This window comes from Dendrobates tinctorius, unplaced genomic scaffold (assembly GCF_039654945.1).
Source record: "Dendrobates tinctorius isolate UK_male_01 unplaced genomic scaffold, ASM3965494v1 ptg000103l, whole genome shotgun sequence".
Taxonomy (NCBI): Eukaryota; Metazoa; Chordata; class Amphibia; order Anura; family Dendrobatidae; genus Dendrobates; species Dendrobates tinctorius.
In genome coordinates, this window is record NW_027361771.1 from 45,072,872 (window position 1) to 45,088,596 (window position 15,725).

The 15,725-nt window shown below is 45.8% G+C and overlaps 1 protein-coding gene across 1 annotated transcript in view; it reads right to left on the reverse strand.

Moving 5' to 3' along the window:
• Nucleotides 1–15,725, reverse strand: part of LOC141100135 (gastrula zinc finger protein XlCGF66.1-like) — a 62,618-nt gene that overhangs the window by 11,890 nt on the left and 35,003 nt on the right. Inside the window, exons 2-4 of the mRNA XM_073588398.1 lie at nt 15,525–15,623; nt 11,160–11,339; nt 84–210 (exon numbers count right to left, since the gene is read on the reverse strand). Coding sequence (XP_073444499.1) covers nt 84–210; nt 11,160–11,339; nt 15,525–15,596 — 379 coding nt within the window. The 5' untranslated portion in view covers nt 15,597–15,623. The remainder of the gene's footprint in view (nt 1–83; nt 211–11,159; nt 11,340–15,524; nt 15,624–15,725) is intronic.

A 15,725-nucleotide genomic window follows, 5' to 3' on the forward strand; every position in this document is an offset into this window, starting at 1 on the left:
CCTGGTGACAGATTCTCTTCAAGCATAACTTCATCAACTACATATTACTACACACATGTATTGAGTCTAACAGATTATCTTACCCACTGAATTTAGTGCTTGATGGTTCTCCATAATCATCATGTCCATGTTACTAACTGAGTCACGCCCAAATCGTTCCCACTCCTCCACTGTGAAGTTTAGTGTGACATCTTCATCTTCTCTTGTAACCTGACACAACAAAAAAAGAAATGGTCATCACTAGTTATGCAGAAACCTTACTAATAATGCTGCAGTTGCAATCAGGATTATTAGGCTATGTGCACACGTCGAGAATTTGATTGCAGAAATTTCTGCAACATTTCTGCATCTCTAGGAATTTGTTGGCAGCAAAAACGCAATGGAAAATACATGTGTTTTTGATGCATTTTTGCATGCGTCTTTGTACAGCAATGAATGCTTCTTGGAGCTAAATAAAGATATTCTCTGGCACTGGAGGGCAAGATGGATTCAATCAAGCGTCAGAAAATTCCTGGAGAATACATCATGACTTCTGTGAAAAAGCTGTAGCTTGAGAGCTTGGACAAGGACTCCAAGAATGAAAGTCCACCAAAGCTTGGTTTCAGAAAAAGTCCTAGAAGATTGTAGAAAGGCTGTAGCAGTTGCCTGACTACAGTCCCTTAGAAGATCTTTAGTGTAATGAGATTTGAGGAAGGTATTTGTGGCACACAAACCAAAGAATATTAGCGACCTACATGGCATTGGCCATTAGGGATGGGCTAAGATTCTACAGCCTAAAGCTGGTGTCAAGCTATAAATCACATTTGAGCAGGTCATAACAACTAAAGGGGCTCCACTAGGTACTAAAGACACTTCTCATGAAGAGGGTGGATAACGGTGAGACTGCAGTAGACATTAAAGGGAACCTGTCAGGTGATTCATGCTGCCCAAACCACGGACATCATGAATTGCAGTCAGGTATATTACACTGTGAATTGCTCTGGTGTTTCAGAAAAAATGTACTTTGGCGATACCCTGGTCGGTTCTTCCCAGCACTGCACCAGGTGATTAACAGGTCTCTCGCTATGTACACGGGGAAAACGGACTGGTCAATCGCCCGGCGCTGGAAAGATCTGGCCAGGACAGGTACCAGATTAGTCTGGTCTCACCCATAGTCCCCAGCCAGATCTTCAAACTATATTCTCTCTGAACCACTAGAGCATTTCAGATAATATATATATTGTGCAGCCAGGCTCTGATTCATGCTGCCGGCGGATTGGGCAGCATGAAACAGCTGACAAGTTGCCTTTAAAAATAGCATTTTGTGTTAAATTTTGGGAAAAACTGGGGATTAGACCTACTGGTAATATATGGTTTCCAGGAGCCCATCCTGACAGCACCATGGAGTTTGTCCTTCCATCCTTATAGGGACAGGAAATACACGAGAGGTTAAAAAGACCCTCCCACCCACACACCCCAGTAATTTTCCAAGTACCACACAGGGATGGATGCAATCTTATTTAAATTCTGTACAAGTTTATCATCACAAATACAAAATTTAAGGGAGGGAATTACTAGTGCTGTTAGGATGGTCTCCTGGAAACAATATTACCAGTAGGTCTAATCCCCGTTTTCCAGGACATCCCTCCTGACATCACCATGATGGAGAATACCAAAGTAAGATCTCTCTCGGGTGGGACTGCTGCATGCCAATGTATCCAGCTTGTAGTGTTTACAGAAACTGTTTAAAGTAGACCATGTAGCTGCTCTACAAATTTGCTCTACTGAAGCCCCGTCCTTTAGGCCCACGATGACGCTATCGCTCTTTTTCGGCCTTGTATGCTAGGGAGAGGATGGTCGTTATCCATCCAGCCAAAGAATGATTGACTACCAGTCTAACATCCAACGAGTGGAAAAATTTTTCTTTTGCGTTTTTTGGACACTGGCAAAATGAGGGATGGCAGAAAAACGGGGTTAAGCTTTAGGACTATATGGTCATCAAAGATTTGAATATAGGGGTTCTGCACTGAAAGAGCCTGAATTTCTCCCAGTCTTATCTGAGGTGATGGCCACTAATAATAATAATAATCTTTATTTTATATAGCGCTAACATATTCCGCAGCGCTTTATAGATGACACACATCATCATCACTGTCCCCGATGGGGCTCACAATCTAAATTCCCTATCAGTATGTCTTTGGAATGTGGGAGGAAACCGGAGTACCTGGAGGAACCCACGCAAACACGGGGAGAACATACAAACTCCTTGTACCCTCCACAAGCGATGCTTGTACCCTCCACAGATTCATATAGGGCCCTGTACAAAGCATTGAAGACCAAATTTATATCCCAAGGAGTAGCCAATTTTCTTATTGTGGGTCTTAATCTCTGGCTGGCTTAAGAAAATAGTGCTACCCACGGATGAGATGCCAAGGGGAAATCAAAGAAAATACTTAGGGCCGCTATCTGTATTTTAGCGTGCTTGGTCTCAACCCTTTTTTAAAACCTGCGTGGAGGAAATCGAGGATTCTAGGGATGTCAGGCTGGGATGAGGATATAGAAAAGCTACCACATTCCAAACAAAACCTCTTGTAGATCTTATTGTAGATCGCACAAATAACAGGTTTACGGCTGGCCTGGATCGTGGAGATCACCTGGTCGGAGAGACCTTTAGCTCCTAAGATCTTCCTATCAGGATTCATGCTGATAGCTGTAGACTTTTTGGATCCGGATGCAGAACTGGCCCCTGAGAGAGCAGATCTTCCATCTCTTTTACCTGGAGTGGACCTTCCCAGGCCATCTTCCTTAGCAAAGGAAACCAACTACATCTTGGCCAAAATGGAACCACCAGCATAACCAATGCACCTTCCTCCTGAATCTTTCTGAGGACTCTTGGAATCATGGCAATGGGAGGGAAGGCGTATAGAAGACATCATTCCCATACTTGGTTCAGGGCATCGATTCCTTCCGGGTGGTTTGCTGGATTGAGGGACTAGACTCTTCGCACCTTGTTGTTCTTCCTGGTTGCGAAGAAGTCCAGCTCAAGGGTCAGATATTCCATTGATGATGCTTATATTGTATGGCATCCAAGCAACTTACAAATTTCCATAACTTTCCTTTAGGTGACATGAGTGAGCAATAGGGATTGATGGTTTCAGATTTCTATTGTGAAGCAACACTGCTTCCAAACTTTTCTGGGATGAGTCAATAAACAATCGCCAATCAGCAACAAAATACTCTTGATTCAGTTCTTCAAAGAGGCCATTCACATTGTTACAGTGCACCATTGGTCCGGTCCATCAACTGTGAAAAATTGTGGTAAAGTGTTACTTCTGTTTCGGTAATAACACACTTTGACATCATCATGAAGACGATTCTTCTGTTTCAATCTAGATGCAAGAAGGTCAGCTTTATCTTTTGACAATGAAAGGTCTCTAATGAGATCATTTAATTCATGTTGAGTAAAGTGTTCTGGCTGCTCAGCTGCTCCATAAAGTGCATACTCATCTTGACATGAGGTCTCCATGTCTTCGCCAGTAGCTTTTGCTCCATAGTCTTCATATTCTACTTCATTTTCTTCCAATCCAGACAGCGGTGGTACAGGAACTGGCTAGGTACCATCATGTGGAACTGGCCTAATCGCAGATTCAAGTTGAGGATAATTAATTTTATGTTTGTTCTTTGTAGAAAAGCCCTTTAGTTTGACAAAACAAAAGTAGCAGTCATCACTATGATTTTTGGGTTCTCTCCAAATCATGGGAACAGCAAATGGCATAGCCACTTTCCTCATATTCAACCAGTCATGAAGACCATTTGAACAACTTCAGCATTTGTCTTGATCACCAAGTTGACACTTAAAGTACATCTGGTACATCTTTTTAATATCATGAACGATTGAACATACTTGGCCTTTTGGTGTAAAAGAACCACACACATATCAGAATCTGTTTGGATAATTGATACACTGTTGGGGCATTTTTCTCCTTTAAATCAGATCAAACAGTAGAGTAAGTTACGTTCAATAGTGGTGACAAACAAAAAAAAAAAAAAAAAAAAGAGATGAGCCAACCAACTTTTTTCTAGATATTTCTCCAGAGATGACAGAGGCAGCTTGTATTTAGAACTGATTTTACTGGAGGTAATTTGATCGATAAGTATATACAGTTGTGAGGTATATGGGTCAGCCTTTTCCTTACAGATGAACATTTGCAGACAGGCAGTTTCTCGTTGTGATATCGGCTGTTTTCAGGTTCTCTCTCTGTGGAGACCCTCACTCAGTTACACCTCAGTGGCAGAGCTGCTTTCTTCCCTGAGGCGACTTGCCCTCCCAGAAATGCAGTGAAAATCCTCTCACAATGGCGGCTGTTCGCTGTCTTCCCTTCTATCTCCCTGTGGTAGGGCTCAGATCCCTGTAGACACCTTTCTGCTGTCAGAGTCTCACATACCAGTCCTTGGTGCCATCACCATCCTTTTCTGATTGACTCAAATCTTACCGCCTCATAACAGTTAGCTCCTCCCCATAACATATGACTTTCCGAAAAGCAGTCATTGGTTGACTGCACTGTCAATACTCCTCCTTCCCACAAAACTCACTAAAACCTTTACTGACGTTGTTACTGTTAGGCTAGTTTCACACTAGTGTTAGGAGGCGCAGCGCAGGGCCGCCGCTAAGCTCCGCCCCTCCTCCGGTCAGCTCCTCCTCTGGGCGCATGACGCTGTATGCGACCAGCATACCCTATATTTAGCGTTGGGTACGCTGGTATGTTTTTGCCAGCGCATGCGCCATTTTTGCGCTGCGCCGACGTGCGCCAAAAGCACTGTGTTGCATTTTTGTGCGCTCGGCGCAGCGCAAAAAGGGCGCATACGCCGGCAAAAACATACCAGCTCACGGCCAGCGTACCCAACGCTAAATATAGGATACGCTGGTCGCATGCAGAGCCATGCGCCAGAGGAGGAGCTGACCGGAGGAGTCGCGGCAGGGGGCGGAGCTTAGCGGCGGCCCTGCGCCTAACCTTTGTGTGAAACTAGCCTAAGAAAAATAACAATTAAGTAAAACAAGCAAAGAAATGGGAATAACATAGGAAAAGCCATATGCATTGAAAATGTAGAAATAACGTAATAAAAATACTTCTCTCTCAGAAACTTTATGTGATAGATCAAAACTAATCAGCACATCAAACTCCATAAAATAGACATATTACTTTGCTGATGATTTTTTTGTGTTGACCAGTGATATTATCTAGAACCAGTCCAAATACTCTTAACCCTGAAAAAGGTATGGCACACAGCTTATTTTTTCATTGGTAATTGCCCGATCAGGTCTTCATCCATATGGCTCTATGAGCTGCACTGGACAAAAAGTTTTCCGCACAGATTCCGCAGAAGCTGTTAGGCGTCGGGTTCCGGGCGCTGAACAGCGGGAATCCCGAGCCTTGCCATCGACGGTCTCCCATTCCTCTCCGGCCGCAGTGGAGCCTGCTCAGCAGGACACTGGAACTTTCTCCTCCAAACTGTCCTTCTGAGGGACGTTAGAAAGCGGTGCTTCCACCTGGGAGGTAGAGTACTGCGTGGACTCCGGGGCAGAGGGAAACTATGTCCTCGGCCTTCGCCCAACTGCACGCAGTTCCCTTGGTGCCACTTCCTCACCCAGTGACCATCAGGGTGGTCAACGGTTCGACCTTACCATCCCAAATTACACACCAGACAGCACCCCTTGGGCTCTCAATCTAGCCGTCCCACCACGAGACGTTGTCTCAGCTCATTATGCCGGAGGGCATCGACCAGGTTCTCCTAGGAGTTCCCTGGCTCCGTTACCATTCTCCTCATATAGAGTGGTCCACGGGGAGAATACTGGGTTGGCGCAAGTCCTGTGAGGGTAGATGCATGAGGGACTGCTTTCAGGTAGCCTCCACAGAGGTGCCCGCGGATCTCTCCGCACTCCCAAGACACTACCAGCAGTACGCGGACGTGTTTTCTAAAAAATCTGCAGACTCTTCCGCCTCATCGTCCCTACGACTGTCCTGTAGACCTTTTGCCAGGCACGGAGCCTCCTCGAGGCCGCGTATATCCTCTGTCCCTCCCGGAGACGGAGGCCATGTCACAATACATCCGGGAAAACCTGGCAAGAGGGTTTATTAGGAAGTCGGCGTCACCAGCGGGGGCAGGGTTCTTCTTCGTACAGAAGAAGAGTGGTGTGCTGCGCCCTTGCATTGATTACAGAGGTCTCAATGCCATAACGGTCAAAAACAAGTATCCTCTTCCCCTGACCTCTGAGCTGTTTGACAGGTTACGAGGGGCCCGGATCTTCACTAAGCTAGATCTACGGGGAGCTTACAACTTGATCCACATACATGAAGGGGACGAGTGGAAGACAGCCTTTAATACCAGGGATGGCCACTATGAGTATCTAGTCAGGCCCTTAGGCCTCTTTAACGCACCAGCTGTCTTCCAGTACTTTGTGAATGATGTCTTTAGCGATATGCTCTCCACCTCGGTGGTGGTCTATCTGGATGACATCCTCATCTTTTCTCCAGATTTGGCCTCTCACCGGAGAGACGTCTGCAAGGTCTTCGACCGTTTGCGGGCGAATTCTCTCTTCGCCAAGTTGGAGAAGTGTCAATTTGAGCAGGAGTCCTTGCCATTCTTGGGCTATATCATCTCGGCGCAGTGGTTGGGTATGGAGCCTGCCAAGTTGCAGGCGGTAATGGACTGGCAGGAGCCCCACCCTCTTAAAGCGGTGCGTTTTTTGGGGTTCGTTAATTACTTCCGCCAGTTCATCCCTTACTTCTCCACACTGGTGGCTCCTTTGGTCGCCCTCACCAAAAAGGGAGCCAATCCTAAGGTTTGGTCGGAACAGGTCTCCGCGGCCTTCTCGTCTCTTAAGACCCATTTTGCTGGCGCTCCTAGAGGTTAATGCCTCGTCCGTCGGTGCAGGAGCTGTCCTTTTCCAGAAGGATGCAGAAGGTCGGAAGCATCCCTGCTTCTTTTTCTCCAAGACCTTCTCACCGGCGAAGAGAAACTACTCCATCGGGGACAGGGAGCTGCTGGCAATGAAGTTGGCCTTTTCAGAGTGGAGACGTCTTCTGGAGGGAGCCCGGTTCCCATTTCAGGTGTACACTTACCATAAAAACCTGGTGTACTTACAAACGGCCCAGCGGTTGAACTCTCGCCAAGTCAGGTGGTCGCTTTTCTTCTCCCGCTTCACCTTGCACTATCTGTCCGGTGAGAAGAACGCCCGGGTTGATGCTCTTTCTCGCTCGGTGGTGTCAGCGGAGGAGGAGGCTGAGCCTCGGCTAATCGTCCCCTCTGAGAGTCTGAGGACCGTGGCCCCGGTCGCTCGAGTCAGTGCCGCAGGGCAAGACCTTTGTTCCTCCCCGTCTGCGGCCAGAGGTTCTCGCGTGGGCTCATACCTGCGACATTTTGTCTCGGCCAGACAGGATGACTGGGCATCCTTACTATCATGGGCAGAATTTGCTCTGAACAACGCAGTAGCTGACTCCACCGGTCAGACCCCATTCCTCCTTAATTACGGCCAGCATCCGCACGTCCCCGTCACGATGCCAGTGTCTTCCACTGATTCCAGGGTGGCAGACTGGGCAGTAGAGGCTCGTGACATTTGGGACCGCACTCAGGATGCCATCTGAGCCTCTAAGGAGAGAATGAGGGCGTCCGCCGACACACATCGGCGTCCTGCTCCAACTTTTGCCCCTGGCGACTTGGTGTGGCTCTATGCCCGAAATATCAGGCTGCGGGCCGAGTCCACCAAGTTTGCAACACGATACATTGGTCCCTTCAAGGTCCTGGAGCAAGTCAACCCTGTGGTCTATCGCCTGGCTCTTCCTCCCCACTTGGTCATTTCTGACACCTTTCACCTGTCCCTCCTTAAGCCTGCTCACTTGTCCCGGTTTTCCAAGTCATCTGCCGGGACATTCGACCTGTCTTCGGACGAGTTCGATGTCAATGCCATCATGGGATTCAGGGTGGTGCGAGGCAAAAAAATTTATTTGGTGGACTGGAAGGGTCATGGTCCTGAGGCTCGGACCTGGGAGCCAGTGGAAAATATCCACGCTCTGCTCCTTATTGCGGCATTTGAGCGCAGCGAGGCTCAGAGGGGAGGGGGCCCTAGGAGGGGGGTAATGTTAGGCGTCGGGTTCCGGGCGCTGCACAGCGGTAATCCCAAGCCTTGCCATCGACGGTCTCCAATTCCCCTCCAGCCGCAGTGCAGCCTGCTCAGCAGACTCTACGATCCCGGCGTTCTGTCCACACCAGCATTGTGGGTTCGGTTGTTGATGTCACCTCTGGTCCAGTTATGGCAATGCAGCCTGGCCAGCAGCAAAAGACTCCAGAGTCTAAGTCCTTCCTTCGGTCCACTGAGCATGCTCATGAGACGATCTCCCATTGGGGATCGGGAGTCACATGCTCAGGCCCTTCTCCAGTTCTGATTGGTCCATCAGGAGGATCAGAAATGTCCCGGAAGGGCACGGCTATAAAAGGTTCGCATGGCCGCCCCGCCATGCGCTATGATAGACTCTGAGGCTATAGTACTTAGTGTATGCATGATGATGGATGAATGAGCCTGGTGACTGATGCATTATAATTCCCCCCTCCTTGGATATTACGCATGAGTTAGGGCTAGGAATTAGAGTCAGCTCAATAGCTCGGACACTGCACAGCACCGCAGTGTTATCCTCATCTACCTTCAGCACCTAGGGCGTCGGCCAGTACTGGCCTCCTCGACACTGCTACCGCAGCGTCCGCCACAGTAACGCCGTGCGCCGTGTGTGCGCTTTCCAGCACCGTTGTTAGGATGGTTAGTGGCATCCGTCAGGGCGGACATTGCACCCGTCATAAGCAGTGGTTCACACTACCGTGACCTGTTGCGGTTGTTCGCCAGCTGGCACGTGCTACGTGAAGCAACAGAGTTCGTGCCTGCTAGCACCGGGTCAGGGGTTACCTACCGGTGTCCGGCTTTTCTCCTACATGCCTTTCCCTCATTGTTTAGCAGCAGTTGGTCACCTCTGCACGGGAGGCCTGGGCTGCGAACGCACCTCTTATATTATTTCATCTTTATTTATTTGGTGCGTTCCGCCAGCCCGTAACAGAAGCATCTGCTAAGAACCCAGTTGCGAGTCTCAAAAGGGGAAGACCCTCTAGCATGTCACCCCTAGAAGTTAACATAGTAACATAGTTTTGAAGGCTGAAGGAAGACCTTATGTCCATCTAGTTCAGCCTATTTTTAGTGCAGCTGTTCTGCATTGTTGATCCTGGGGAAGGCAAAAAACCCACAGAGTAGAAGCCAATTTTCTCCATAGGGAAAAAAATTCCTTCCCCTAAGCTGGGTCAACCATCTACCTATAATATTATGTGATTCGTAACCTTCTATACTGTTACTCACAAGAAAAGCATCCATTCCTTTCTTAAATTCATTCAGTGAGTTGGCCATCACCACTTCCTCAGTTTCCCTCTTATCTGGTCCTCCAGCTGATAAATCCACAAGTAAATGGATCTAGCAACTGATGTGGCAGCCATATTAGCCTTCATAACTGCCACTGAGGCCTCCCAAGCCCTCTTAAGGAGTCCGTCCGCTTTTCTGTCCATGGGCTCTCTGAGGCTAGAAGAATCTTCGAAGGGAATTGAAGTCTTCTTCAATACCCCAGCCACCGGACCGTCGATTTTAGGAACTTCATCCCAAGTCTTTATATCCTCCGGTTCAAACGGTAAACGGAGTCTGAAATCTCAAGGGATGACGAGCCGTTTTTCCCACTCTTCCAGAATCATGGTCCGGATGTGGTCGTTCACCGGGAAAACCTGACGTATCTGTGACCTCAGACCCCCGAACATCTCGTCCTGAACCGACTGAGGCTTTGGGGATACCTCAATCTGCATTGGGTTCCTTACAGCCCGCAGAAGCTTGTCCGTGTCCTCTGAAGAGAAAAGGTACCTCTTCCCCATTTCCGGAAGTTCCGAAGTAATTTCTCCCTCTTCCTCAAGGTCCGAACTTATTGACTGGACCTCTTCGTCCGAGGACTGTTCCATCTCCCACCTCGGTCTTTTGGGTACGGGGCCCCTGTTGGGGTATCTGGGCTGGTAGGAAGCCTGAGATGGAAACCTGGACCTCCTCTCTAACCATGGTTCACATCTCTGATAATAAGAAAGCCTGTTCTCCCTTGATGACCTTAAGGTTGCATCCTTCGCTTAGCTGTTTAGCCCATACTTCTGGTAACTTAATGGAACAGATGGCGCACCTCCTGGATTTCCACAAGATCTTGCTGGTTCTCTTAGGTGCAGGTGCCATAGTAACTGATCGCGCATCCTCCTAAAATAAAGCACAGGAAAGTTTAACTAATTCTTGTCTTTACTGTTATAATCAAGCTGTACCCTTAAGCCCACTTACAATCATTGGTGGTTCAGGGTGAATATCAGTCCTTCCGGATTCCTCCATGTTGATCAAGAGGTTCTCTCTCTTACAGCTTGTCCCGATCAAGGTAATCTTATATGTCCTACCTTGTCTTGCCTGAGCCGACTGGAGTCCTCAATACCTTCGGCGGCATTTCAGCTCCGCCGCATCTGACGTCACCTGACCTCTGGCCCATTGCGTTCCAGCATGGAACGCACCCGGTAGTCGTCACTTGTGGCGCCCGGAAGTGACGCGTGCGGTCTTATGCCGGGGTGGAAGCCGAGATCCCACACTGGGAGGGAAGCAGCCCCAAGTCCCGGAGCCTCCACTCGACAGGATTTATGGCTGAGGAACCCCCCTTCAGGGGGTGTCTGCCCTGGACCTCTTGACAGAGGGAAGGCAGAGTTGGACCCCCGATATCCCTGAGCCCGCAAGATAACCCTGGAAGCGCCGAAGCTCCACTCTGACCTTCCACATCTTCTCTCATGCCTGTCCTTACAGGGACAGGAAAACCACTGGGGTGTGTGGGTGGGAGGGGGTCTTTTTAACCTCTAGTGTGTTTCCGGTCCCTATAAGGATGGAAGGACAACCTCCATGGTGCAGTCAGGAGGTATGTCTTGGAAAAAAAAACACTTTTATTATTAATTTTGTTGAGTTAAATTGTTATTGTTTCATTAGTTCATTATTATTTGTGAATTCCCTTCATAAACTTAATTTGTAAAGTGGGTTGCAAAATGTTGATCGCAACTGAATAAAATGGCAGTATTAGCCCAGCAGCGCTCACCTCTCCGGTCAGCAGCTCAATGATCCTGTTGGTGAGTTCTAGGATCTTCTGCTCATTGTTCCGCTCACAGATCAGAGAATGAGGATATACTGCAATCGAGCTTTGCATTCTGCCACTGATTTCATTAAAAACCATGTTGTCCTCCATGTGGTCAGAGGTCTTCTTCACAACAATATAGTCCTAAGAAAAGAACAATAAAAACATAAAACATAATATGCTTTCCACCATACAATGCTTATAAAATATAGAAAAGAATACTTTTCTGTGTACATATCAACTTTCCATACATTATGAAGTTCCTTATTAGCCGATCAATCCTTACCTTTTTTCTCTCTCTAATTGTTTTTACTTCACACGCTGCCTATTCATTCAGAATCTAAATACTAATGTTCATGATACACAACTCTTTCCATGTTTGGAGACTTTCATCTGCCTAACATCTCACATATGTGATCAATTACAGTGCGTATCTATAACCGGATAGCATAGATAGCCATCTTTTAACCTACATCTACATACATTAGATAACTTTATACTCTTGATACTTTAGACCCTTTACAACCTTGTGATTTTCCGTTTTCATTTTTTGGCTCCCATTCTTCCCAGAGCCATAACTTTATTTTTTCAATATGGCCATGCGAGGGCTTATTTTTTGCAGGACGAGTTGTACTTTTATATGACACCATTGATTTTACCATCTAGTGTATTGGAAAATGATTAACAAAAATTCCAAGTGCAGTGAAATTGCAAAAGAAGTGCAATTCCACAATTGTCTTTTTGAGTCACCATGTTCACCAAATGCTAAAACGGACCTGCCATTATGATTCTCCAGGTCATTACAAGTTCATAGACACCAAACATGTCTAGGTTCTTGTTATTTAAGTGGTGAAAAAAAATCCAAAGTTTGTAAAAAAAATAAATAAATAGAATGTTGTCATTTTCCGAGTCGTTTAGTGTGTCCATTTTTCGTGATCTGAGGCCAGTTTTGGTTTATTTTTTGCACAATGAGCAGATGTTTTTATTGATACCATTTTAGGATAGATAAAATGTTTTGATCGCCTGTTATTGCATTTTATTGTAATGTAGCGACCAAACAAACGTAATTCTGTCGTTTCGATTTTTTTTTCGTTACCCAGTTTACAGATTGGCTTAATTTAGTTTATATTCTGATACACTGGGTGTTTTTTTTTGTGTTTAATTTTGAATAGGGCAAAAGGAGGGGTGATTTGATCATATATATATATATATATATACAGTGCCTACAAGTAGTATTCAACCCCCTGCAGATTTAGCAGGTTTACACATTCGGAATTAACTTGGCATTGTGACATTTGGACTGTAGATCAGCCTGGAAGTGTGAAATGTACTGCAGCAAAAAAGAATGTTATTTCTTTGTTTAATTTTTTTTTAAATTGTGAAAAGTTTATTCAGAGGGTCATTTATTATTCAACCCCTCAAACCACCAGAATTCTGTTTGGTTCCCCTAAAGTATTAAGAAGTATTTCAGGCACAAAGAACAATGAGCTTCACATGTTTGGATTAATTATCTCTTTTTCCAGCCTTTTCTGACTATTTAAGACCCTCCCCAAACTTGTGAACAGCACTCATACATGGTCAACATGGGAAAGACAAAGGAGCATTCCAAGGCCATCAGAGACAAGATCGTGGAGGGTCACAAGGCTGGCAAGGGGTACAAAACCCTTTCCAAGGAGTTGGGCCTACCTGTCTCCACTGTTGGGAGCATCATCCGGAAGTGGAAGGCTTATGGAACTACTGTTAGCCTTCCACAGCCTGGACAGCCTTTGAAAGTTTCCTCCCGTGCCGAGGCCAGGCTTGTCCGAAGAGTCAAGGCTAACCCAAGGACAACAAGGAAGGAGCTCCGGGAAGATCTCATGGCAGTGGGGACATTGGTTTCAGTCAATACCATAAGTAACGTACTCCACCGCAATGGTCTCCATTCCAGACGAGCCCGTAAGGTACCTTTACTTTCAAAGCGTCATGTCAAGGCTCATCTACAGTTTGCTCATGATCACTTGGAGGACTCTGAGACAGACTGGTTCAAGGTTCTCTGGTCTGATGAGACCAAGATCGAGATCTTTGGTGCCAACCACACACGTGACGTTTGGAGACTGGATGGTACTGCATACGACCCCAAGAATACCATCCCTACAGTCAAGCATGGTGGTGGCAGCATCATGCTGTGGGGCTGTTTCTCAGCCAAGGGGCCTGGCCATCTGGTCCGCATCCATGGGAAGATGGAGAGCACGGCCTACCTGGAGATTTTGGCCAAGAACCTCCGCTCCTCCATCAAGGATCTTAAGATGGGTCGTCATTTCATCTTCCAACAAGACAACGACCCAAAGCACACAGCCAAGAAAACCAAGGCCTGGTTCAAGAGGCAAAAAATCAAGGTGTTGGAGTGGCCTAGTCAGTCTCCTGACCTTAACCTAATTGAAAACTTGTGGAAGGAGCTCAAGATTAAAGTCCACATGAGACACCCAAAGAACCTAGATAACTTGGAGAAGATCTGCATGGAGGAGTGGGCCAAGATAACTCCAGAGACCTGTGCCGGCCTGATCAGGTCTTATTAAAGAAGATTATTAGCTGTAATTGCAAACAAGGGTTATTCCACAAAAAATTAAACCTAGGGGTTGAATAATAATTGACCCACACTTTTATGTTTAAAATTTATTAAAATTTAACTGAGCAACATAACTTTTTGGTTTGTAAGATTTATGCATCTGTTAATAAATCCTGCTCTTGTGTGAAGTTTGAAGGCTCTAACTTATTTGCATCTTATCAAACCTGCTAAATCTGTAGGGGGTTGAATACTACTTGTAGGCACTGTATATATATATATATATATTTTTATTTTTTTTTTGAAAGGGGAGCCGATGGGCATGTCTTGTGACGCGCTTCTGCCAGGCGAGAGTTAAATACCGCTGTCAGAGATTTACAGCGGCATTTAACATGTTAACAGCTGTGGGTGATGAAACCAGCTACCATGTGCTGGGAAAGATGCAGGCTCAGTGCTAGATCACGCATCAAATACAGGGTCACAAACTATGACTTACCTACAAGTCATAGGTCGTGAAGGGGTTAAAGTCATTAATTTTAGCAGCCAGTTGATGACTATTGGTATTTGTTCCATTGGCATCTGTGCCGGCCTGATCAGGTCTTATTAAAGAAGATTATTAGCTGTAATTGCAAACAAGGGTTATTCCACAAAAAATTAAACCTAGGGGTTGAATAATAATTGACCCACACTTTTATGTTTAAAATTTATTAAAATTTAACTGAGCAACATAACTTTTTGGTTTGTAAGATTTATGCATCTGTTAATAAATCCTGCTCTTGTGTGAAGTTTGAAGGCTCTAACTTATTTGCATCTTATCAAACCTGCTAAATCTGTAGGGGGTTGAATACTACTTGTAGGCACTGTATATATATATATATATATTTTTATTTTTTTTTTGAAAGGGGAGCCGATGGGCATGTCTTGTGACGCGCTTCTGCCAGGCGAGAGTTAAATACCGCTGTCAGAGATTTACAGCGGCATTTAACATGTTAACAGCTGTGGGTGATGAAACCAGCTACCATGTGCTGGGAAAGATGCAGGCTCAGTGCTAGATCACGCATCAAATACAGGGTCACAAACTATGACTTACCTACAAGTCATAGGTCGTGAAGGGGTTAAAGTCATTAATTTTAGCAGCCAGTTGATGACTATTGGTATTTGTTCCATTGGCATCTGATCTCCAGGACCTCCATGTCTCCTTTATTGATTACATAGACACAGAAGTGCGTCTGTACTAGCTGTGCCTTGTAATGAACCTTATAGCTCCTTACTCTGTTGAGGTTCCCAAAGATCAGATCCCCACTGTTCAGGCCATCTAGTTAATGTCTCAGAGAATCTCTTTAAAGGAAAGCTTTGGGTAGGATTTCACTCCCCAAACTATTTGTATGTGCATGAAGCTGTTTCAAAATAATGTTCAGCAATACCTTTACAAGGCCAGTCTATTCTTCTGTTACTGAGAAATCAGCATTTGAATGGATATGCAAATGAGACTGAAGAACTATGGTAGATCTGAAGCCTGTATTAGTACAGCTCAATTCCTCACCCAGCCAGCGCCACTTCCTCCTGTTTGACTGATTTCACCGTAACAGAGGACAAGACTGGAAAGCTACATGCACATATAAATAGTTAGGGGGGTGACTTGCTTTCCCTTTACATCTTCACACAACCTTCCCTTTTTTAATTAATTGTTTAGCCTGTGAAAATCAGTTTATTTTCTCCCAAATCTCAGCAGTCACCGTTCTAGAGAAAACAGTCAGGCAGTGTATCATAGCCCCCACAATAATCACCTCTCCAGTCAGCACGTAGATGATCTCTAGCGTGAGGTTTAAGATCCTTTCAGGGATCTGACCTCTGTCCATCTTCTATGAGTTGACTAGACGTCTCACCTGTAAGAACATAACAAATGCAAAAAAAAAAAAAGTCAGTACACTATATACACTTGTTCTTAAAGAGGCTATTCAGTACTGTAGATTGATGGCATAACCATA